Source organism: Watersipora subatra, chromosome 7 (assembly GCF_963576615.1).
Source record: "Watersipora subatra chromosome 7, tzWatSuba1.1, whole genome shotgun sequence".
Taxonomy (NCBI): Eukaryota; Metazoa; Bryozoa; class Gymnolaemata; order Cheilostomatida; family Watersiporidae; genus Watersipora; species Watersipora subatra.
The window spans coordinates 11,085,869-11,112,349 of NC_088714.1; the positions used below are offsets into that span (position 1 = coordinate 11,085,869).

The window sequence follows — 26,481 nt, forward strand, 5'->3', positions numbered from 1 at the left end:
TCGTACTTTGTTATCGCAGAAATGTGTCGTCAAGAATACGTTTTACTAAAGCACTAATTGGTTTTAGCAAACGTTCAGGTAGATGCAGATTATCTTCACTATTGCAAAACGATATTATTAATGTGATCATCGTGAACTTCCACAGAACACTTTGTTTTAGCCTGTATCACAAATCTTTGGCGTACATCGAATAGTGCATTCTGTTTTAGATTTATCAAGTTTATAATATAGGAAATATGTCTGAGCAACTGATTTTGGAAGAGCAGTATGACGAGAATTACGAGCCATCGGAAGAAGGTAAGCATCACACGATATGTTCTCCATATGGCGGAAGCAAAAAATATTTTTTATTTAGCCACTATACAATATCAATGATAACCTAGAAATGAAACCATCATGGCTTAATCATCAAAATTTTGTATTTTACATACATATGCTTATTTCTCTGAATTACAACGTACACTTATGAATAGAACAGAAAGATAAATTTTGTTTGTAAGTTATGAATAACGTAGAGTATAGTGACGCAGTTTAGCACCAGTTATTACTCAACACGTTCTTATGCATCAATACGCTACACTATTTTTTAAACAAAATTATTGATCTTGTCACTAAAAGTAAGTTGCAGGCTTGCAACCATTCCTGGTAATATTTTGATAAATATAAAATATGGTAATCAGCCAAAGCTAAATCTATGTCTAATTTTTTTGTCTCAGTAAATTTGTTTGTTAAGATTGTGATTTTACATGGATTCAGTCATCTACTAACACTAAAAGTAATTGCTTGAGCAGGAAACAATCAGTAAAATATGAGTTTACTTGTTATAAAGTATTGAGGCTCTTTTCAGATTAGCAAGCTCTGTTTTACACTAGCAACTTGGAGAGACATAAGTTATGTACATACCTGCCAACTCTCACGCATTGGGCGTGAGACTCACGCAATCACCCCAAAGAAAAAATGACAATGCGTGAGATTTTTGCCCCAATTTCCACAATTTTATATATACTATCATTGATACATCAATTGCCCCAAAACCAAATCTCACGCATTGCCCCACTCTTGGGTTGGCAGGTCTGGTTGCGTATACATTCTCAATTGAATTAACTTTAGAACACTTTATACTCGTATGTCCTTAGTTAAAGCCTAAGCACATGCATACGTTGATGTGGTAATTTATAAATATGCCATCGTGAAAAATGTAGTACTTTGATTTCATTATTACAAAAAGTGGAACTCAATGAATGAAAAGAAATTAAAAAGAAACGAATGATATAATGGAGACTGCTGCTTTAAGTCTAAACTGTGCATCTGATGATATGAATTCATTTTAAAGATTAAACACCACTTCCTAATACCATTGGTGGGGTTAGGAAGGGCATACCGCCACATTTTTGCTGTGCCAAAGTCTCCTTTATCAAGTGGTCACAATATATTCTGTAGCCTACCGAGATATATCAATTGCTGTGGCAACCCCTAAATGAAAAAATTCGGTTCCTCGGCCAGTTTGCCAGCACAGTTCATGGATGGCAATATACTTATTGGCTATCGCATCGCTTACCACATTACAATGACAAGAAAATAAAGTGACTATTGCATTCACACTGTTTATATCCCGATGTTGTTTGCCTGCATAGGCATTAGGATGGTTAGTGTATCTTGTTGATTGTTGTATGGACTGCTAAACACTAGGTAGTATAATAACGGGCAATGAAAGTGAAATATTTCAAGTTCTCTCAAACTGTGTTTAAACATATTTAACAGAAACTTTTTTACTATTGTTACAAAAATCTGCGCTTTTAGAAAATGCTATCGGCTCATAGCTGTTAGGATTCTCCTGGGTTTCACACTCAACACTGTCTGTTTTGTTAGGAATATTTTGGCAACGATTAGAAAATATATAATGAAATTTTACTTTGTGTTTGAATTTTTCCTTTTGAAAACAAAACTTTTTTTCCAAAAAAGCGCTTTTTTGTTGTGGCATAATAGTTTTTGTATCAAAATTGGAAAGCTCGGTAGCCTATAGTTATTAAATCATAAAATATTTGAAGGTAATCTGTTAAATTTTAACAGTTTTTCTTCAAATCGATTTTGTGTGAATACTAGCTAGTTTGCTCATTGGCAAGGACCTGAAAAATAATTGTCATATACTTTCTAATATGGTTGATGGCCCTTAATGTACTGTCGTTTTACAGAGATTGTGGAGTATGCACTACTTATCGGGATCGACCCTGATAAAGAACCACACCTTATGTACATTGCAAAAGAGGGTATAAATGCACCTCTTCCTAAAGACTGGAAACCCTGCCAAGACACTAATGGTAGGTTACTTAGATACCAATGATATGCATGTATTTTCTATCGCTTATTGGACAGGGATAACCTGTTTGGTAGTCTCAACTTCAACATCTGTAAGAACAGCTAATGCACATTCAAGTTGGTAAATGTGATGTGATTTTTAGCCATTTACTAGTGTGTTTATTAATTAATGCCTATGGCACCACTCACATTATTCCTCATATATATTTGTAGGGGACATCTACTACTTTAATTTCTCGTCTGGGGCAAGCATTTGGGAACACCCCTGTGACGATTACTATAAAAAGATGGTCACTGAGGCTAGGCACAAAAAAGAAGGTAAGCTATAGCTTTGTCTCAAGAACAAGTATAGTTCTCAACTACCAACGAAATGTGTCAATCCTGATCACAGAGTTTACCCTCTGCTTTTCTCAGGGTTTTAGTGGCAGAGTTTATCCTCTCTTCATGATCTTAGTGGTCATGTCTGCCCTCTACCCGCTTTACGAGCTTAGTAGTGGGGTTTGCCCTTTTCCCTAATGATCTTAGTGGCGGGGTTTTTCCTCTCTTCTTTCCTTAAGATTGTAGGGGCAGGGTTTTCCCTCTCCCCTCTTCATGCTCTTACTGGCAGGGTTTGTTCTCTACCATCCTTTTTTTCTCTGTTTTGTAAGATTAGTTTAATCGATGAACGTTTAGTAAGCCAGCGAGTCTTACCCAATCATGGCTGTCATTATTGAAATAGTTATTACGCTCCCATCATAGATGTAATTACTACTAAAAGCATAACTGTTGGTTCAATCAGAGATTCAGTTGCTAATAATAGCATTGCTGTTGGTCCAATCAGGGATTTAGTTGCTAATAATAGTTTTTCTGTTGGTCCAATCAGGGATGTAGTCACCATTTGTAGCATTATCAATCATCCAATAAGGGATAAAGTTACTATTCCTACCCTAGTTTTTCCTATTGGTGTCATTGCTGATGTGTACTTGTTTTCTGATAGTTGAACCATCTCCAGCATCCAATGCTGTCTCTGCACCTCCAAACAATAAGAAAAAAAAGAAAGCAGATGGAAAAAAGAAAAAATCCTCTGCCGAACCAGCATCCTCACTCGGTGACTAAACTTACAAAACATCTACAGCTCTGTGTGACTGGCTTCTTTTTGGCCCTCTATTTTAGACACCATAATGGTTTTATTGCGCTGTTATTAGACTACTCTAACTAGTATCATCTAGTTATGATGGTAAACTTTGCACTCACTTATTGCATGCATGGTTCTGTTCATCACAGTGATATACTAGAATGTCATCTAGCTATCAGGTTTTCTTGGTGGCCACTTCTAGTTTGACATCAGAAGTTTAACGGTTGATATTGCCAACAAGGAAACAACAATCATCTTAAAACATGAATTAGGCAACTGCCACAAAATATCACATGATGTGTGTCAATGTTTTGTATCAGACTTTTCAATTTCTATTGACCCTACTTCCTGCCATTGTAAGATGTATAACTCTGTTGCCCTCAAAGCTACAACACAGAACCTCAGACTACCAACTAACTAAACTTGTATACATATGTGAGTTTGGGCTATTGTATGGTAGATGCATTCCAAAGTATGATTATGGTGCCATATCTCATTGTAGCTCCACTCAAAGCTTCTGGCACCTTGTCTCCAGTTGGAGCTGGGCTGGCACCCCTCAAGTCACTCGGTGGCATGCCCCCTTCTCATATATCTACAACCTCTTTGTTGGGGGCACCTTCGGTCAGTATAGTCATAGGATTAAGCCAGTGTTTTATCTCGCATGTAGCTGTACCTTTTTAACAGATGAAAGGTAAGTTATGCATCTACCCAATTGTGATGGCTGACTACTGATTGCTTCAGAACAATGGAGTTTATTTTAAAGTGCTTTTGTTTAGCGAGTCATCGATATTGACCCCATCATATGATGTGTCTGGTAAGGTTTTCTGGAGAAAACTTGTTAAAATGATCAAATCTTTGCTAAGCCTGTCACACACTTGTCATTAGCGGGAAAAGAAAAAGCAAGCTGCCATCTTTGACCATTGGCTTTATACTGCTGTTATATAATTTAATAACATTTTTTGTTTCTGCGATTACTAATTTGTTTTTACTTATTTAAAAGCGTTTCAAATTGGCAAGGTTAAAAAAGCTGATTTTGATTCCTCAGCCATTCACTAAATGTGATGTAGAAGCAGGTGGTGACTTACAGCAAGTCATCTGAGGGTCTCTGTTCGCTGTCCATTCGCTTCCAAACATTTAAAAAAAATATTATTTACTGTCATTGGCATATGCGTTAATGTACCTGCTATAACTTGTCATTCCTTGTCCGCATGTGTTTCCCCCCTTCCTCTGTCCATTTTAGTGGGTATATAATATGCAAGTTATCATGCAGCTATGTATCTCCTTTAGGCTCTGAAGGGATCGATGCCATTGATGAGTCGAACCAATGAGTCATTCGGCAATGTGCAGATGCTGTCCATGTCTGCGAGTGAGGAAGATACAACAAACGTAGATGGAACAAGTAGCATTAAGTATGTCTACCTTGTCAGAGCCTCTTCTAGCGTGCTTTGTCGTTTATGTTGGGTAACAAGTAAACAGTGCTAAGGTGTATGTCAGTAGATCAGGAACAACATTTGCAATTGACTCATCAGATGACAGCGAGTGATTTTCCCTGGCAACACGCCTGAACAAGCAGCTGCTACTAACATGAATTGTATTTTTGTTTTAGTGTTTCCATTACATTTTATTGTTTGAGCATATGTGGTGTCTGTTATTGCTTTAACCCTTCTGATGCCAAAAACATTTAATGTTGGCAGAACTACTCTTCCCTTGCCATCTGCTCATCATACTATTGATAAATTTGAATTTGTTGAATACAGGATTCTGATATGTTAAAATTAATTTTAGAGCAACTACAAGCAGGGCTTTATTTTAGGTGTCAGATTCACAGTAATTGTGAGTGGATATTTGGTTTTCTTTCCTTTGATTTTATACTTGATCATTCATAGCAGAGCCTTCTATTTACATGTAGTTTCAGTCTGTTCTGAGCAACATTCCGCTACCTATTGCAAAACTTGAGCTAGAAAATTGACTATTCACTTTTTAGACTTATTACACCATTGTTAAGTTCCTTTTATTTGTTCAAATGTTTCCGTCAAATTTTATACAATTAAATTGGACTTATTTCAGGGACTGTAGTAGTTTTTAACAATATTAGAAAGGGTATGAGAAGTTTGTGCCTTTACATGATCAATTGAGTGTTTGCAACATTGAGAGAAAATAAAAATGTTATTTGTTAGCTATGAGGCTAAAAAGCTTTTAGCAGTACAATACTATATTATCATATGTTACTTATTCAAAAACACTTTTTAGGTTTTTTAATAGCATTAGGGTTTACTAAGCTAGGCTTGTGCAGAGGCGGCCATATTAACCACTAGACTAGAATCAACCGGTTATCTGCTGACCCTCAAGCTGCTGCTAAGGCCAGCTGGGCTATCAAACAGAGCTGACACTGGTTACAGGAATTTGGTAGCAGCTCCTGTTCTGTCGTTAACACGGTGACATATATATACTTTCAGCCTACAAGGCGCTTCAAATGAGTTTGACTCCTCTGCTCTGGAAGGATACACTGCCTCCGCTACTGCCAACAAGGTAGGCAGCTCTGAGCATGAGATATGTGCATGAAGTACTTGATGTTTAATGAACTATGGTTATCCATAGTTATTGGTTATAAATAAATTTGTACGGCATATCATTTGTATGACATCTCGCTATGCAGGTAAGATTTGTATGTTTCTAAATGTCATTTTTGTTAGTTTGGAGCTCTGGATAGTTAGTACAACCTTCCAACTGAGGAATTTTATTTTCCCATGTGATAACTTGTGTCTCCATTACTAGATGTAAAAAGCGATGCCGCAGGAGGCCCAACATGCGTGTGCAAGGTCGCATGTACGATAGGATAACATGGAATCATGACAAATGTTTGGCAGACTATTGTAACAAACAGTCTGCCACAAATTTACCAGTTTATATATATAAATATACCGGTATATCTTTAACTTTATTGGCAGTGGTTTCATTTAAAATATAATTAGTTTTCAAATTATGCCATACAACTATAATAAAACAACAAAAGGGCAACAGATGGCCACTAAAAGCGAGCAAATGATTTGACAATAGTGTTTGAAATACCCTTTCTCTGCTAAGAAAATGAATATTAGGTGGAAGATTGTTAAAGCAGCTAGCAATGATATTTTGGAAATAATTTGATTTACAAATAATATTCTCAGCAAAAAATTGCAATGTACCGCTCATTAGCTTTTCAACATGTTTTATCAACAGACAGACACTTTAGACAACACGACGGATCTAGTCAAACTCGGAGTGATGGACATCGACATGTTGGATGCAACAATTCCGGTCGGAGCAAGCACCGATCTTGACGTGAGAGAGAGTTATGACTCATATCAATCTACTCCTCGTGTGGATCCGTCCAAACCTATTAGCAGGTTCCTTAAAAGCAACAAACCCAAGGTACTGTCCCGAACATTTCATTAAAATGTTGTCGAAACGGTTGGTTTTCCATCTCTTAATGCTTTTGCATGAATGGCTGAAGTTTTTCACTATTTCTCAAACTCGCTCTGTATTTGAATCAGTTTTTTCACCTTTATTTTATTCATCTGTATCGCGGTACATTCTTTAGCCCGAGCCCCTTGGGTTAGTAACAGCAGCTGCTCTACGAAGCAAGCCACCAGCTGCACCAGTTGTCAAAAGTGTAGACGAGAGCTCTGAGCTGGAGACTAGTGAGCTGGCTACAGATAGGAGCTCTCCCTTAAAAAAAGATCTATTTGCTGACCTTAACTTAGCTGAGAGTCTTGATGAACATCCGCAGCTGCTGGAGGGCTCCGAGTCAGAGAGAGGTGAGTGGCTAGCACCCCTGAAACCGCTCCAGTGAGGCACTTGCCTGTCACCCAGTAAATATTTAACTATTTACTTAGGCTAGGGTTGTTGGTCTTTTTTCATTTGGTCTTTTTTTTTATTTGTGGTATTCATTTAAACTCCAAGAAATTTTTAAAATCTCTCTAATCAGACTCTAAAATCTTTCCTTGTCAAGTAAGAGTGATCTTTCAGTAATCCATGTTGTTCTGGGTCACCATCAGCTGAGTAGTAATCAATCAATAAACAATCAATAACTCATGATCATCTTTATAATTTGTCTAATCATGGTTTGTACAAGGCGGTTGATTTATTGAGCTATAGTTTTTTATTACCTACTATTCTCCATTATTAATTTAAAATAAATGCCGTAAAAACTTAGCATATGAATGTGATAGGTTTTAAAATCTGCCTGATCCTGCTGTAGCATACTTGCACTCAGACATGTAGGGTGGTCCTTTAGCATACATGCACTCAGACATGAAGAGTTGCAGCATGGATTCTATCTGGAATGTTTTGTTGCATTTAAAAGGAAAATAAGACTTTATTAGATTCTTGATTTCTTTTTTACTAGCTGGTTTCTTGGAGCCAACGGAGACAGATGATGACAAAAGGCAAAGAGCTTCTGCCATTGCTGCCGAGAAAAGGGCAGCAGAAGAGGCGAATGAGGCAGAGTTGTCTAGCTTGAGAGCCAGGCTGCACAGCGAGAGGGAGAATGCCAAGCTGGAGCTTCTTGAAGAAAATGATGAACAGTTGAAGAGACTGAAGGTGAGCGAATTCTAGGGCGGATTGTCTCGAGAATTGGGGCGTGTCAGAACTGGTCATTGTGTATAATGCGGCTCATAGGGTGTTAACCTCATTATACAGAGAGGGCTTTGGGGATTCTATAAATGAATACTTTGAAAATTTATATAGCCACTTTCAGGGCACATCATTACTATGCGTGATGTGTCCTTGTTTTTAAGTGGATTTAGCAACGCGAAGTGACAGCCATTTGAACCCTTGGTTAAAGTTCACCAAACGCAGCTGATAATCTACCATTGCCCCTTTACAAGTAGCCTTTGAAGATGAGCTAAACAAGATTTTAGTAGGTTTTATTAGAGAGTATCAGAATTTTTTTACCATTCACGATGTTTGATGTTTCAACCATTCACCGTTGTTGATGTTTGAGGTGATCGGACGGCCAGGATGCTTCAAGTTAGAAATCACAAAGGTTGATCGCAGTTGAAACCTTAAAAAAATGTGCAAAATGTCTCTAGTTGCTATCGTTGCTACAGTTGGCTCAGCTATTGCGTTTAAGTTACATCATTACATGTCTCTCTTCAGTCTCTCTTTGCTGTAGTGCGATTATAGATTTCATAATCCTGCTTTCACTTCATCTGAGCCTTTTAATCGCGGTCAGGTTTTATTGATTTTAATCTTGAAACATCCTGGCAGTCAGATCATCTCAAAACATCAAGAAGATTCTTATAAGATTTAATAAATTTTTCATCAGCTACATCAGCTGACAGGGAAACATAACCTTTTCACTCGCTGCCTTTGTCACGCTGACATTTACTAGTATATTGACAGCTCAGCAGCGCAATGGCAACTCAACCCTTTCGATGGTTGTATCAAGTGCTACACTGCCGCTGGTATTATGCATTGTCATACTGTTTGTGTCATGTACTGTGCTGCCAAGATACTCAAGCGCTACCGTGCTGCTGGTACTTAGAGCTTCTTGATTTCTAAAAATCACCCGACATATCAATTTGATGTTGCAAGTAGATGATTTGCCATATATGGTTATGTAAAAAAAATTTTATTCAATATTTTTTGTATATTTTTACTTAGGACAAAACTATTTTGGGTTCGTGATAATTAGAAATATTTATTTCATGAATTATTCGGGGAGGGCCATGGAATGAGCTAATTATAATACTAAAAGGCCCATGCGATCTAGTTGTCCTCTAAAATATGATTTGTTTTATTTCATATAGCGGTATATCTGTGGTTCTTAGTAACATCCTGTAATATCTTTCTTTTACTCCACTATCTACGTTATTAATATCACTCTTTCATTTTTGTCCTCTTCAGTATTGTTTCCTGTTCAATTCAATAAAAGGATGTTCATCATCAGCATGTTAGTATCACTCTACAATCATCAGATGTGAAACTACACCAATTACCCAATTATATTACACGATTGTATCGTTTATGCGATAGTCGATATCTCTTGAATGAAGGCAACTTTCGAATCGTCTACCTTTAAAACTACCCTTAAATAATTAAATCGCCATATCGGGAAGTTCCAACGGTACTAGGCGCTGTCATAGTGGTGGTAGCACGCTGCCTCGCTGCTGATGCTGTTTATTTATATTTACTCATGCTCTGCTTTAGGCTGAGCTAGACACAGACCAAAAGTCTAAAGAATCACAGTTGAGGGAGGAGCACGAGTCCACACTTAGCGCCCTGCGCAAGGATAAGGAAGGAAGGCTAGCGATGGAGAAGGAGGAGATAGAAAAGAAATATAGGAGAGAACTGGAGGAGTACAGAGAACAACTGGAAGGACAGAAAGAGAAGGAAATGGCTGACATAAGAAAAAACAGTGAGAGCAGGTGAGTCTACACCTGGTGTGTCTCTTAGCCGACGGCAGAATTGTATTTAGGAGGGCCACCGTCGAGGTGGTACATGTCTAACAGCCACATCCAATTCTTATCACTTGCACCCCTCAATATGATTGAAGTTTATTAGCCTCAGGTTGTTGGCGTTTTCTTATCTCTTGTGTCCTGGAATTATATTAGAGATTTCCTGTCTCAGTCTTGGCAACAGGCCAACTCAACTAATCAATTTAGACTCATTTCTATAGTTACGTCTAACAAGGTGGGGTGATTAGGTGGAACAACCTCATTTGTATTTAGGAATCAGGGTGAGACACTCTTGCGGTCAACATATGATAACTATATTTTAATCCTACAAAACTTACTGGATGATTTTTAAAGATTTGGGTTGTTTGTTCACGAGCAGTAGCCAAGGTAAATGACTAACAAACAAGGCTTATTATCACCGCTCTATGAGCTGATTGTAAACAAAGCTCACTGCTAACTACGCAGCTGGTATTATATTACCACATGCCTTTTTATTGTTGCTCTTGTAGAAGCTTGTTCAACACATACCTACTAGTAGTCTTCCAATTACAAGTATAATTGCGGTGCTTTATTATGGAACCTTAATTTCTTTAAGAAGGAGCTGCTAAGGAATGTAGCCTACAATTCACTGTTGTCTTTACTTGCCAGTCATACTATCTCAATTGGCTATATTTAAGAAGTCAGCTGAGTATGTTAGTATACAGTTTGTAATTTGAATTCAATCAGGCTTCAATATTGTACAAGACACACAAAATATTTTAGAGTTGCATTGCAAGTATTGAAACATGCCAATTATTTCTTACGCAGTTGTATAGACAATAATTTGAGTGTGCAGTCGCTGGTATTTGAACAATCCATCTCATAATGGAACACTAGGGGAGACAAACCGAAATTTAATTTTAGTTCAAATTAAAATATAAAATATTTATTACTTATTGTTTCTAAAATTGTATTTCTCACCTTTAAAGGAATTGTCTTAATCACAAAGGGAATTTATGGTCTTTAAACAAAAAAGAGACAAATATTTCGATTTTCATAGTGTTCCCTTTTGCGGCACCTTTGAAAATTGCTTCTGTTGATTCATGGCAATCCTTGATGCCTATCATGACTTAGTTTATGACAAAGTTTATGACTATGCATAATGCATAGTCATAAACTTTGTGATTTCCAATCACACCACTTCTAACAATATTCGATTGACACAAAAAATTGTTCTATTAATATCCAATCGCCACAGAAATAACTCTATTTCTAGGAATAACTCTATTGCTGGTAATAACTCTAACGGTAGCAGTAACTTTATTCGTAGTAATAACTCTATTGCAAGTAATAACTCTATTGCTAAGATTAGTTCTATTGCTAGAAATGAATAACTCTTTTTTTATTAATAACTCTATTGCTATTAATAACTATATTGGTATTGATAACTCTATTTCTAAAAATAACTCTATTGCTAGTAATAACGCTATTATTAGTAATAACTCTATTGCTTGTAATAACTATATTGCTAGTAATAACTATTGTTAGTAATAACTCTATTGCTAGTAATAACTCTATTGCTAGTAATAATGCTATTGTTAGTAATAACTCTATTGCTAGTAATAACTCTATTGCTAGTAATAACTCTATTGTTAGTAATAACTCTATTGCTAGTAATAACTCTATTGTTTGTAATGACTCTATTGCTCGATTCTAATAAAAGCGTTTTTCAACACACACTCTTATACAGCATGCAGTTGATTATCTGACTTGACAAACATTAAATACTGATGAAGGTGTCAGACCCTGTTATGTGCCCTTGACACATATAGGTACATTTAGTCAACAAGGCCTCTATGCCGTATCATCACACAAACAACCAGTATTATTTGTTACAGCCACATGTTTAGTAGTGTTTGGTAGTAGTGGTTCTGACCAAAGCTGCTACCACCAGACCTGTTCAGTTTTAACTTCATAATACTTTAAATTCAGCACTTTTCTGTTTTTCTATCAGGCTGCCATTCATCAGTGGTAGACTTCGTTCTGCAGGTTGTCTGAGCTGAGAGACAGTCTCGAGGACATGAACGGTCTCAAGGAAAAGGAATTAGCTTCCGCTCAAGAAAAGGTCAGGGATGAAATAAAGGCTGACCTTGAGAAGCAGAAACAAGAGGAGCGAAGGAAGCTTGAGCAGGACTACTCAAGGTATATCAAGTGTTGCTAGGCGTGTGGTATTCTCTTAGCTGATCATTCATTCAGTGTTATAATGCTCAGGCTTTGAGATAACTCGCAGGTTGCATTCAAGATTTAATAACTCAATATATAACTTCAGCAGTCTGGCGCGATTGTTTGTTCAATCCCTGTCTTATCACATCCTCTAGCAAATAACTAGTTAATCACTACTAGCCGTTTCACTCATTAAGTTATGGCTTGTCATTAAATACGGCGATGCAATGCTTGTATTGCATCAAAGCAGTACAATGTGTGTATTGCTTTGCTTCCTGTAGCACATACAAAAATGGAACTCAAGTTACTAAAGAGCTCAAATCTTCGCCAACGCAATAGCCATTTTTAATGACCATCACTCTGAGTTCGAACTGAACTAGCTTCGTTCCAGCTATTTGTTTTTCTGTTGTTACAGGATTCTATTTGTGTCATACGTTTTTTCAGCCAGTTTGTAAGAACAGTTCATGGAGGATGATACTCTTATCGCATTACTTATCACATTACAATGACAAGGAACTAAAGGGACTATTGCTTTCACACTCACTATTCATATGTTTTGCAATGAAACACAATTTTTATTTAGCTCTAGTCAAATCAAATTGTTCATAGCCCAAAGCTTTGCGTGCAATTTATACACATCAGTTACTTTAACTGCTTTTTTAATCTCAACATCAAATCTCAGCCTCAGTTCTTCTGTGACACAGCATACCTGCGCACTATCAAGGATTTTTCCTCCTACATATTAACATCCTTAATTGATTCGAGTCGTTATAGAGTCTGTTCTAGTTGAAAGCCTATTTGGTACGGTTGCAGACAATCGGAGCAGGTGCGGAATGAGTTGGAGGCCGAGGCACAGGAGAGAGAGAAACAGTTAAGAGCTGAGTTTAAAGAGAAGGAGGAGGAACAAAGGCAGCGGGTGAGTCATCAGGTGTCGGGATTCATTTCCATGCCTGTATACTGTTTTCCTTATTACTTCTGTACTTGCTGTACAATCTAGCATCTTCAGTTTTACCTCATTCGCTAAAGCAATCTGCTTTTTGAAACTCGGCTTATCTTCTTTAGAAGCTGTTTGCAGTAAGTGGTTTCAAGTCGTAGTAAAATTGACTTTGTTACCCAGAAAGTATTCAGTAGAAAATCAGCTGATGATATTCCTGGTAAATAAAACTCATGGTAAAGTTAGCGAACACCAAGTATGTACATTTCATCTAATCAGCATACTTCTGTACTGTATGACTGTGGAAACGAAACATTGTTCTGCCCAGATGAACGCAGACCACCAGAAGGCAATGGATACACTGCAGAAGAAAATAGATGAGTTGCAGGAGGTGGAGAAGAGACAGAAGGAGGGTGAATTAAGGTCTGCAGAGGCTGCCCAGCGAGATATCGGAAAACTGGAGACGGACCTACAAGAGCTGCTGGAAGAGAGGAAGTCACAGATTAAGGTGTGTAATTATGCTATAGGCTGAGTTGGGTGAGTTCTCCACATGGCTCAAGTCTTTTTGGCTCGCTTACCGGCTGCTGTAGGTAGTACCTACTGTAACTCCAGACTTGTTGAGTGGTGATAGGATGGCTGTACTTGAAGGTATTTAAGCAGCTATGGGGCTGCTGACTTGATAGGGTCATGCGTGGCATCTTCACTAAATACTTACAATAAATGGTCTCTGAAATATAAGTTCGGACCCGTCTGATGGTAGGTTTAATAAACTTACATTATATTAAAGCCATATCAGGAATTGTCTGCTTCATTCCTATTTTATGTTAAAGAGAATGAAAGAAAAGACAGTTTTCAGCTTTTCATTTTTAGCTTGCCATGAGAAATTTTATAAATGTTATAAATCTTGATTGTTTTTCAAATTTCTACTAAAACATGTTCAAAAGGCATCAAGTGAGCTGGTCACTCTCTTCCCTAATAATCGTTATAAGCAGCATCGTTATAAGCAGCATCGTTATAAGCAGCATCGTTATAGATGTTCTGTGTGCAAACCCAGTTTAGGCCTGATTTTATTGATTTGACAGTCCTTGGTAGGCTATTTGCATCAGGTTGAAGCGTCTTGCTGATTGCTATTAACACAGAACTCTGATTTTTTCATCATTTGAACCAGTCTCTGGTTATTGCTCAGTGTAATAAAATGTCTGCTCGTATGATAGAGCAACAGAGGAGCTCGTTATCACTTCTAATGGTGTATCTATAGTCTGTGTAGGTGAGGTCTGTTGTCCTGTATGCTAAGAAGCGTTGCTAAAAAGAATTCATTGAGCTATTTTATTGATTTCAATCTATTTTAAATGCCGCTTAGTCGCTCGGGTTCAAGGTCACTTTATCTAAGTACAGCGAAACTTCGGTATACGAAGTAAATTTGTTCCAATACCTGTTTCATATGTCGAAACAGGTATATGTTAAACCAAAAATTCATATACGAATACATTTTATTTTGTTTAAGCTATTTCGCATCCCATAAAGTTGTATGATAAATATATAGCGTTAATATAAATGCATTTCATAAAATTAAAAAAAAACTGAAGGTAGAAAGACTAATTGTAAGAAATTAATTTTGCGTAGGCAGAATAAATAAAAAGAGTTTTTTTTTAACGTCACTTTGGTGTCACAATAAACAGGCACTAAATAAGGCGTGACCTTTGTGATACAAAAAAACCAGTAGGAGGTCAGGTTAGAGTTAGGGAGCCATTCACATTTAAACTATGTGAATCTTATGGATTACCAAGATCAATTTGTATATATCTTTGTTTTTATATGCAAGTTATTTTAAACTTTCTTTTCGCTTATCACTCCCAGCCTCTCCGCTTCCGCTCATTTTCAGCCCTCTCTTTACTGCATCACTTTCATGTTCCTCCTCTCTATAGTTACTAGACGGCTTGATCAGAAGTTGTTTGCTCATGTTCTTCTATTTACCGTTTACAGCGTAAGAAAAAGATTGCCTTCATTCTGTTTTAACCGAGTACCGCTCGTACTAGCTTTTTAACTTTAATTTTTAAAACTAAAAAAGGAAGGCATGAAGAAATGTTTAATATTCTTGAAGTAAATTAAACTGTGTGTTTTGGATTTAAAATACTGCGATGTTTTGAAAAACTTCTTATGTCGTATGTTGAACACTACTTCACATGCCAAAACAAATACTGGCTCAAATTTTCCGCCGAAGGTAAAAAGTATTGAATTTAGACTTTGTAAGTCGAAGTCTGACTGTATGTTGTATACTGGATCAAGTGTTTAGAGATTTAGTTGGAATAATTATACTGACTCAATTTCATTGTTGAAGAAAGGAGGCTACTCGTTGCTCCTCCTTATGAGGTGTAACACGCACTTCTATAATACTTTCACATTGTTTTATATAGGGAGTAAGTTAGCTTCATACAGCCCTGGGTATTTTGTGAGTGATTCAAAGCTCTTTCTCTTGATAACTCGCTAAGTGTTGCTTATAACGACCCCAGGGTGATGTGTGCTCTTAGATCCCGGTGCTTGACATCAGTTTTAGCGTTCTCTGCATTTATTCTTGTCATCATATAAATTCTCTTGATCACACCGCAGCTGTGTGTTTCTGCTTTGCAAAGAAACTTCCAAACATTTTGTGCGATTCTCGTAATTATCTTTACGCCGAAACTAGAACTATTGTACTTGGTTATCCGCTTACAAAAATCAGCGGTGGTGAAATGAGAGTCATTTTTATTATTTGGTTTGTCTGCAATATCTTTGGAACGCAACAGGAGCAGCAAGAGGATGAACTACAGAGGTATAAACGAGAGCTGAGTTCTGCAACCCAATTCAAGAGAGCGGAGCTGACTACTCTGGACACAACTGAGCGTAGTAGAATGGAGAGGGAGCATGAAGAGACGGTTGCTACAACGAGAAGAGAGTTTGAGAAACGTCTGGATTCTATGCGAAAAGACCACAACGAGCGAATGGCGAGGTAGAGTGAATGACTAACACTAATGCATTCTGCTGTGCTCTCACGCCATTTAATGCATTTGTTTTGGTACTTGTACTTATATTATGTTTGTGACTTGAGTTTGCCGCATTTTCTGTATTGTAGCTTTCCTCTCTCCGTCTGCTAAATTTGTTATTACCTCATTCTCCGAGCTTATGAAATCATCATTTTACTGTGTGATAAACTTCATAGACAGCTGCTGAGCTCCACAGGCACACCAACTGTTGTGGTTTGTAGTTTAATGTCTATGTTGGCTTGCGCTCGCGAGGTTATTGAGTTGGGACATAGTTGTTACTAGTGTTTGTGAAGCCAAGAGCTGGCAGTAAGATTATTGCTTTGCTACGTCTGCTGATAGTTGGTAAACTATCAGCAGACGTATATCTTACTGGTAGGTAGATTATTGCTTTGCTACATCTGCTGATAGTTGGTAAACTATCCTTGTTAGGCTTAGGATGAGCATAGAGGAAAAAGAGCAAGATTTAGAAGGCAGATCTCGTCGAATGGAGGAAAGAAAGAGGGAGTTGGATGAAGATCAACTCACATTAGAGAATCTATCCGAGGACTTGGTGAAGAGAAAGGATGCTCTAAAGAAACAAGAGAGAGGTCATATCTACTGGCTAGCTTTTATTTTGTTCATGTCTATGCTGAGTTATTAAATAGGGAAGTTGTCTGTTCGCTTGCTAGGGCTAGTTGTCTTCTCTTTACAACGGTTCATATGCTTTTTATATGCTGTCTGTTTAAGGCTCACATCTGATAAGCGGAAGTATATTGTATTTTTGTAAACATGTAAGTCATTAAAAGTCCTCCATTTTTATCATAGCTTCATGCTCTGTCAATGTAGAAGTAAAAAGGGATGAGACATTGGCCGAGGGAGCTGAAAAAGAGAACGAGGCATTGCTCGAGGAGTTGTCAGTCCTAAGACAAACTGCGACCGACCAACAGTCGGAGGTAGAAAAACTGCGTGTGGAGAGGAGGCAACTCGAAGAAAAGCTCAAAGCTTCAAACAAGCAAGGAAAAGTGAGTGAGATACTTATCGCCTGTCGTAGTCCTACGCACATTCCTCGGTGCTGTAGTTGGAAGTTGATTACAACAGTTTCATTATTATCGTGTCTCTTTTTGAGGAGACTATAATATCAAGAGCGATGAAGGGCAGCAATGTGATGATGATGAAACAAGTAGGTTTCCTTACGCTTCATCGCTCAATTGTTTGTGACTGTCCAGGAGCAGGGAAAAGAGTTGGAAAGGCTGAAAAAACAGGTAAAGTCACAGATTCACAATAAACATCGAACTACAGCAGTGTCTGACAAGGAAAATTACCCCGATGAGGACAGTCACCTCTCATTGGAGGACTTGGCAAGTGATGATACGTCGCCTGAAAGAAAACCTGACAAAAGAAGGTCTATGGATGACAGTCCTGTCTTTTTGTAAGTATGACTCTGGTGCAGTCCTTTATTGCTTGAGCAGTACAATATCTGCACTGCTGTTGAAGATGCACTTACACAAAACAAGTATTGATATTTTTGTATCATTTGTTTATTTTATCATTTGCGATAGTTTTTGATGTCTGAGCTGAACTGACTGCCAGGATGTTACAAGATTGAAATTGATCAAACTTGATCATGGTTCAAACGCTCGGATAAAGCGAAAGCGCGATTATGACTTCTAATAGTTGTAAAGAAACCGGCGGAATAGACATGCATAACTCTGCAGTTTAACACAATAGCCGACATTAACTACCTGCTACAATAACAACCAGTGGTGTCATCATGCTTGTATTGTTTTTCTGAGCTTTTTAACCTCGATCAAGTTTTGTCGATTTTGAAACATCCTGACAGTCAGATCACCTCAAACAACAAAAATGATCATAAATGATAAAAGTACTGACGCTTTTTGAGAAAATTTACTAAAACTGTTCATCATTAAACACGTTGCTCTGGTTTTTGTGGTCTTTTTCTGGTATTTTCTTAACATTCTGTCAATATCTGGAAGGTTGGATCACTTAAAACATCGTTTTAACAAACTAATTTTATTTAAATTAAATGTTAGTAAGAACATTTTTATACAGAGCTAATTGTGTAAATGATACATGTGTATTACTGTTCGCTGATATTGAACCGATGATCAGTTGAACTGATGATGATGATAGTAAACAATAGGATAGGGAAACACAGGCTGTTGTTATAATTGAACATCTCCCCTTTGGGTGGTACAGAATGTTATCAAAGTCAATACTGCTAACTCAGCGTTTAATCGTCCGAGTTATTTTTTGCTATAAAATACCAGAAACTAAACACATTAAGCAGTTTTTAGTTTCTGGTATTTACTTTTTTAGTATTTCTGGTTTTTCTTTATCTGCTACATTTTATAAGTGACATCGGTCTGTTGCTATCAACCGAATAGCACACAGTGTTTGTTGTTCAACGCTGACTTACTGTTTCATGACAGTATTATTAAATATTTCATTTTCCAACTTTATTATCTGTGTTATGAAAAGTTAATGAGATTTATGTACTGATTTCTGGAGGCTGAGTTAGTCTCATCACAATTTAACTTATGGTATGAGAATTGTTGGATAAAGCTCAGTTTCAAGTGTGTTATAAACCAATTCTATGAAAATGTTATTAATACCAAAGTTATTTTCATTAGTTTGGGTTTGGCGGTCGGAAGTAAAATAAAATTTATATCTGATTGAAGCCCAGCGTTTGCAATAATCCGTTTTCTTGACACAAATATGAGCGCATTTGATATATGAGGAAAGCCGACTCTCAGAAGCATGGCCCTTAATCCCACGACCAAACGAGCGGAGCGAAGTGTGGGAGTTTTTATGATAAATGCATGTGCACACAACGTACGAAAATTATTCATCAACAATGAGACAAACCCTCGTCAAGAAATTTCATCAACAAATTTAGGCGTCGTTTTGTAAAGTCGTTAAACTATAATAACGATAAAAAACACATTTAAACCTATTTAAATATGTTACCAAGCCTTTGAAGGGTTACCACAAATTCCTAAATCTAACCCATCTGATCGGATTATACACAAATAGACAGATTAATTTGGACGAAAATCGCCACAAAGCGCTTGAAAAGCTTGGTTTAATAAAAGTTAAGACCGGAAATTGAAACGCGGAGCGACAGTTAATAGATCGATAGTCTTGCGCATTTCACGAAAAAATAACGTGCACTTTTCACCAGTCTATAGCATTGTTGAATTGCCGAAGGTTTCGGCAATTAACATAGGAGTACAGAAATCGTTTCATTTTTGCCGATTTCAAGTTTTTCATTTTCATTTGCCGACACATTTGAATACTTTCGCATTCTAACTGATGTCCAACCCAGTGTAAGTAAAGGCATGACGATGATATTTTTTAACATTTCTTATTAGATTATTACAATAATTAATTATAAGTTTGGATGACTACAGAACAATGACTACGTAGTACAGACTTTCTAAAACCCTATATAAATATCACAACTTTGTGATATTGTTAGCTATGCCGTTTTGAAATGTAAAAAAAATTGTGCATTGGTTTTATATTATTACTATATAAATAATATTGGTTATTCTAATAATATCAATGAATTTTACTTCTAATATTGGCCAATATTGCATTTCTCTTTTTGCAGGAGGAGAGATATAAACATATAATCTTTTCCTTTCATTATTGCTATTTGTTGTATATAATAACACCCACACCCAATACATTACAGCTACCATTGCAGTTATCCTATTTGACTGCTAATATTGCATTTCTCAACCATCAGTACCCTTTCTTTTTTCCAATATCACTTTGGTCGTGGGCTGTATGACAGTGGAAGTTCTAGTAGATATTGTTGTTTTGACGGAACACTAAGTCACACCTCACCGGAACCAGCTAGAAAGAACATTGACATGCAATACTGTACTAGATGTTAGCTTTCCTGTACCTTAACTGTTGAAACTCGCTAGTTTTTGGTGCGTTTCTAATTTTTGGATGGTATATACAGAGAAGTTCTGTAATAGTAATGCTAAATTTGTGGGGTATTTCTCTTGATGCATTACACTATCAACACTTGTGTTTACTGTGTTTAGTCAAAGACGGTCAGAGAGGTCAAGGATTGGCTATGGCTCCTTAGATGACACGTCTGGTTCTTCAGACTACTCTATGGTTAAAGGCAAGACGTCTCGACGGATGATTAACTCTGAGAACGCTGTCCAGATTGCTAAGCGGTACTTGCGGAAGCATGCCAAGTCTCTCAAGGTGCTTATCTGTTGCGCAATCCTTAGAATGTGCCCCATCTGGTTATAGCAAGCATTTCTTTCTTAGGTTGTGGTCTACATGTAATACTGAAGTACGACCTGTACTTCTGGACAGGTAGACAGGTCCCCATTTTTTATACATCTTCATGAATTTTAAACATTTCATGTGATTAGGTGCAACAATGAAATACAGGGAGATTCGAGTAAATATCAAAGCAAAGTGAGAGACGTTGCAAGCATGTTGGTGCTCTTAGAACTTTTGCAAAGGGAATAAATGTGTTTCGAAAGTGGTCCCATGAGACGATGAAAGATTTTGAGTGGGATTCAATCAAAGTCGTGCAAAAATTTTTAACCCTGTTCTAGTGTAGCTGAAACTTGACTGAGTAGATTCCATACAGTTATAGAAATATTTAAAAATTCAGTTTGCGAGGATTATCTTTTAAGCTACCCAAGTCGGATATGTATAAGTGAATGTGAGACTGCGTTACCACTTGCCATTGTTATGTTCCATGTTTTTTGATCATCTCCATATCCTGCAGACAGTCAGTTGTTTGCTTTAGGATGCGGGGGATGCCTGGACCGAAACAAAGCGGCGGTTAAATACATCAAGCACTCGCTACCGCCCACTGACCACCAAGTACTTCTCAGAAACAGATTCCGACAGTGAAGTCACTGACCTCGCAGAACTGGACACTTCTGAACTGCAGATGAGAATTAATCAAAGGTTTGACTCTAATTGTCTGCATATTGTCACGATTCTTTCTTATCCTTCCAATTGGACGTTTTCTTTTTATTTCTCATTGAAGAAGCTTGTATCGTCATCTGTTGTGCATCCAGGACAGTTTGACTGCTCAGCATCTGTGACGAATAGACAGCATACATATCATCTCACCCCAAAGCTAGCCTGCATACTGTCTGTAGTGTCACCTTTATAGGTTAGCTCAGGTTGCACTCTGTATAGTCTCTGTTTATGTCTTGCAGGATGGACAGCCTCATTTCGCCAAATAAGGAAATCTTACCCGGCGCTTCTTCGCACCTCCCTTCTCCTTCGCCGCTTCCCTCACACACTCCTCTCACCCAGCTTCAGAATCTTTCTACCTACGGAGCCTCGGTCATGTTGCAGCAAGCTACACAAACATCTCCCCTTACTCAACCCCAAACCACGCAAACTCTACCTGGAACTAAGCCTAAGCTTGTACAGACAGAGCACATTCCTCCTCCAGTTCAGGTCAGTTTTGTTTGGTTTTTGATTGTTCAGGTCAGCTCACATTGTTCAGCAGCTGCTACGTACGTTGTGTCATGTCCATCAGTGACACGCTGTTGCATGTGATTGCTGTGTCGATTCCCAGTGCTGTGAAGGGGTGTCCACTTCGACAACACCTCTGTTTACCTCATGAATTTATTTATTTACTATTTTATTAATTTATTTTCAACTGTCATATTTGCAGCATTCATCAGCTATCTACACCCCTACCATCTCAGGAAGCGTTCCCAATCTCTCCTATAGCAACCCATATGTAGAGCGGCCCAAGGGAGACTATGTTTGGGGAACCATGTATGATCACGCTGAACGGGTCCTGGAGAGAAAGTGGCGAACATATTTTGGGACTGGTGCTTCTCTCTCTAGCTGTAAGTCATGTCCGGTCGTGTTGCAGTCAAAGACACATGGCGTTAAGTAATGATTATGTTTGCTTTGTATTTCCAGAGCATCGTATGTTCGAGCAAATATTCTTATAAAAATACATCGAGTGTTTTTTAATATGTTCCCAAGTCCAAAAACAGTGATAAGAACATAGTGCCACATGCTACATTGTTATAAATTCATCTATAACACTATGTAAAAACACTAAATAAAAAAATTCAAATTATTTGAAAATTATTTTGATTAAGTACTAATCAGAAAAAAAGACACTGACAACATGTTACTGCACCTTTGAGGTACGTATCAGGAAGTGTTGACACAGCACCGCGTAAGTTCATTAATGAACTGAGTAAATACAAATATGCAGCATAATGTGCCCTAACTTACACTGGCTGCAGTTTCAGTTATCTGTTTTGCATCTCATCCTGAATCTATACCATCTTGCGAACCCTTACTTACAAAAGTGAAGTTTTGAAAATATTTGCGCATTCGCCCAAAGTTATTTTGTGTCAAGACAAATCTATTCAAATTTTATGTTGTCTGGATGTATGAATGTGGAGGTCAAGGTCTGACCAATTATATACAGCCCAATATGTATATGGGCTGTATATCATTGGTCTGACTGTAGAACATATCTAGCAGGAGATGGCATAACTCTTAAAAACCATTGCATTGTGAAGAATATCATCATTTTCTGTTGATCAGAGTTTTTGTTGCTTCCTATTCCCAAATTATAAAAAAAGGTATCATTGCAGAGTATTCTAGACTTCTTCATCAGCCTTACACAGTTAGCATCATCTGCCTTTTGGGTAACATGAGGTGTAGGAGAATACTGTGTTTGTTGATTTCACCAGTCATTCAGCTAAATGTTATAACTATCACCATGTTTGTTGAGACATCTAGTAACAGAATGTTTGATAAGATATAATACTCCGGGCAAATGTTGTTTAGTTTCTTGTTGAAAAATTTGATTTTTAGTAATATGTGTGATATTGCATTAAATAGTGCAGCTGTGAAGGTGTAAAGGGGAGTTCCAATGCAAGCATAGAGCTACAGCGCAGTCATGGAGTTATCATACAACCATAGAGCTACTATGAAACATTAGAGATATGACTGGCACAAATATGTGGGGCACAACCGTAGGAATGAAGCGCGGAATAAAGCAACTTTGCAATCTGGAATACATGTATAGCGTTTTAATTATAATATTATAATATAGTTTCTAAATTTTGTCATTGCATCAAAATAGTCGCAAAGCGTTTGTACAGTTGTAGCTGAGTTGTACACACGATGTTGTAGTATTGTAATTGCCACTTTTATATAAATTAATACTATTTCTAATCTAGGCGCTGCCCAATTTATGGCCGCAGTCACTTTCTAGGGTTTTCAAGTGTCCTTGAAACATTTTCACTGTAAATATTTAGCTATGCGTTACGTTTTAGCTGGTTTGAGACGCTCCCCTTACAACCCAACTAGCTCACAGCTTCCTCATTCTAAAGCAACAGATTTTCGATCTAGCCTTGGTTCTCTTCGGCCTACTGCAGTTGATATCAACGGCAAACTTTCTGAGCAAAAGAGATGGGTGGAGGAGTTTAGTAAAAGCGTTCCTCACCGCACTACATCCGGGCAGTATTAACCTGAGGCTAGCGAACACTATACACTCGTACCTTTTGAGTCTATTTATGCACACACAGGAGTTGTCTTGCCTTTGATTAACACTCCCATTCATCATACGCAGTCATTTCTCGCACCTTCTTACATACAGTCACCAGTCACAATAGCAGTCTTCACACTCTGTAATTATTACTCTGTCATGGCCTTGCCATGTTTCCTCCATTTATTTTAATCCGTCCAATCATAAAGTTTAGCCATTAATTTACTTTGATTTGAGAATATTTAGGAAATCTATTATATAAGATTTAGACACACATTCTTGTGTTTATTTAATTTAACTTATTGAATATTTTGTAGGATGGTTTATGTCGAGATGTTTATGCATATTTTTATATAAGCAGCGGTTATACATGGTTATTATTTTAGTGTGGCATTTGGATCAGTTTTACCAAATAAACTTTATGATGTGTTTGCTTGTCTTCTGTCTGTCAGACCTTGTACACCTGGTTGGATGGTATATGTACCATTTTGGTACAGTGTATTAAGCGAGGGCCACATGTTCTCACGCTGTTTTATGACTGCCAAAAATAATCTTCCAATGCTAGATCTGCAGCTTCTGAATGTAGGAACACAGGTACACAGCTATCTGGCTCTGCTAACTACCACTTGTTTTTGCTTCGTAAGTCGATTACAGATAGAGGTATTGTTAGTAATACGCTGACTTGATGTCAGCTATTATTGTGGGAGCCGGTAGTCTAACAAACTAGAAAGTAATATCGCTCTGTTTAGTCTGCTAGTTTAGTTATAGTGTTTCTTTTGTTCGATGTTCACGGCCAGTAACCGTGGAACATCAGAAAACGCAAGGCGTAACTTCTAATCAGACCAGGGCATACAGCATGCATGCTACGATGCACAGCTCATACAAAAACAAGATTTTTGTCTTTTCGTTGAAAGCAGGTTTAATTGAGGTATTATTTCAAAATTAAGCTAATGAATATAAAAATTATAACTTTATCCTTTTGACAACCCATATATTTTGTGATAATCTCAGATTTTGGACAGGTTTAAAGTCACAGTGTGCATGCACATCTGATTGTGATCATAATGGTCCAGGGCATTCCCAAAAAGTTTGAACGTAAGCTCAGACACATGAAAAACTAGGGGAACATTGGTCACTGGAATGGCCATATTACAAGCCGATGGTTGTATGTTAAGCATTTAGTCTGGTTGCATTTAGTCTGGTGCTCTATTGCATGCAGAGCAGTGATGAGCGCTAGCTAGTCATCATAAAAGCTAAAGTGCATAAACACTTTCTTTTACCGCTAGGCTTCAAGTTTATTCAACATCAAATTTCTCAGCAATACTTGAGCCTCTTGGTCTACCTTAACCTACTGTAACATTCTAATACTGTTAGATAATTTCTATATTTGAATTGTATGTTATTTTCTTCCACTAGACCTGTTATTTGATCTTGTTGCATTCTGTCAAATATCACGATATTTCAAGATGAGGGGCTTTTGTCACCCAAACAACAAATACATTCCTTGACCGCATTTCACACAACCTATTGTAATCTTGCTATGAGCATCCCTTGCTAATAGTGCAGTGAAGCTTTCCTCACTAGCAAGTATACAATGCAGGATGTACTGGCAAAATATATCTGCTCTAGCTCTCTGTGGAGTGTGAGGTGTTCTCCATCATATACGAGCTATTGAGCTCTAATCTCTATAAATAGAATGAGTACAGATTTATTCAATATTTCTTGCGTGGAGAGATAGTTGCAATACATCTCTATCTAATAATACTGCCTTAATCAGACTGCTAATAATGCGCGAAAAACTATAATAAACTTTCTTCTCATGAATACTGTAGAAAGCAATTTAGAAACTATCAAATTATAATACCTCTTAGAGATACATAGGAACATAATTTTAAGGCTTCTCAAGTAGAAATTAAGTTTACAGCCACCTGAATATCAGAGAGTGCTAGAAAAGCTCATGCAAGATTTCAGCCAGGGAATGCTTCAGGTCATTTCAAGTTTCTGCCATAGGCAGTCGTCACGTTTCTGCCAATAAGCAGCTGTCAATGTGAACAATTAGGTAACTACTCCTTATGCATCTACTTGTTGACAACTGTCTTATTACTCAAACAAAATGTATAGTTATATACGTATATATAACCTGATAAATATATCTGGATATATATACATATCAATTAGATATATAAAGATATACAGGTACATACATCTATATATTTCCCAAAGATTGGGGTCATTGTATATGGCCAGCTATAGCTATTAAATTCTTGGAATTGAAGATCCGTATGGCAGAAGATTTGATCTTGGAGCCTCCCGTTCACTAGGGAATATATGATGGTATATGGGGGCGAATAAATTACGCTTTCGGCCGCGATGCAGTCATGGCGTAGTGTCATGAGAAGTAGCTCTTATTAATAGAGGCTGGTACAAACTATATCGCTGTTAGTCAGCGTTTTCATTTTAGCCTCAATTGTCGATTATCTGAACCGTGAACCGATGGCATCGACGAAGCATTGCGAATACATCAGGAAAGTTTGCAGCTGTCAAACTTTCCCGATACTTTGCCGAGCGTCGACAATTGCCTTTCAAATGTGAACCATTTCGGCGATGAATATTCGTGGCCATGGATAGCGTGATTTGTTCATATCCGTTTATGATAGTCATTGCGAGACTAGTTTTTAATTCCAGCATGCGAAAACAAAGAAGTTTCACCGCAAAGGTTTAAAAAGATAAATGAACACACTTCATCACAGAGTATTTCCCGATGCAAACGCAGAAGGGTTTGTGATAGTGGAAACATGGTTATCATCGACGATCACCGAAATATTGCGGTATCAACACTAAAATACAACGATATGATGTGAACCAGCGTTAAGCTTTCTCAAACTATCTATTGGCAATGTACCAGGCTAATAACATGTGGCAAACAACTCTCA

At 37.5% G+C, this 26,481-nt stretch overlaps 1 protein-coding gene across 2 annotated transcripts; it reads left to right on the forward strand.

Annotated features, from left to right (window-relative positions):
- Window positions 1-23,977, forward strand: LOC137399767 (centrosomal protein of 164 kDa-like). Of its 2 annotated transcripts, XM_068085986.1 has the most exons (24): window positions 1-78; window positions 210-297; window positions 2,193-2,318; window positions 2,530-2,634; window positions 3,293-3,403; window positions 3,933-4,051; window positions 4,718-4,839; window positions 5,887-5,959; window positions 6,650-6,841; window positions 7,011-7,227; window positions 7,818-8,011; window positions 9,623-9,840; window positions 11,899-12,051; window positions 12,886-12,988; window positions 13,335-13,514; window positions 15,790-15,992; window positions 16,456-16,613; window positions 16,852-17,027; window positions 17,232-17,434; window positions 20,085-20,253; window positions 20,813-20,976; window positions 21,234-21,480; window positions 21,701-21,881; window positions 23,337-23,977. In XM_068085986.1, the coding sequence occupies exons 2-24, from the start codon at window positions 237-239 to the stop codon at window positions 23,528-23,530; spliced, it is 3,669 nt and encodes a 1,222-aa protein (XP_067942087.1). In that variant the 5' UTR covers window positions 1-78; window positions 210-236; the 3' UTR covers window positions 23,531-23,977. The 2 variants fall into 2 exon arrangements, with proteins under 2 accessions (XP_067942087.1, XP_067942088.1); XM_068085987.1 differs by lacking the exon at window positions 1-78 and having other exon boundaries at window positions 194-297.
- The last annotated feature ends 2,504 nt before the right edge of the window (window positions 23,978-26,481 follow it).

What these genes read in the sequence shown, in the direction of transcription:
- LOC137399767 (XM_068085986.1), top strand. Translation starts at nt 237, where the DNA reads ATGTCTGAGCAACTGATTTTGGAAGAGCAGTATGACGAGAATTACGAG. An exon ending in CCTCCGCTACTGCCAACAAG is followed by an intron (nt 5,960 to 6,649) that starts GTAGGCAGCTCT and finishes TTTTATCAACAG; the next exon opens with ACAGACACTTTAGACAACAC. An exon ending in ACATTCCTCCTCCAGTTCAG is followed by an intron (nt 21,481 to 21,700) that starts GTCAGTTTTGTT and finishes TCATATTTGCAG; the next exon opens with CATTCATCAGCTATCTACAC.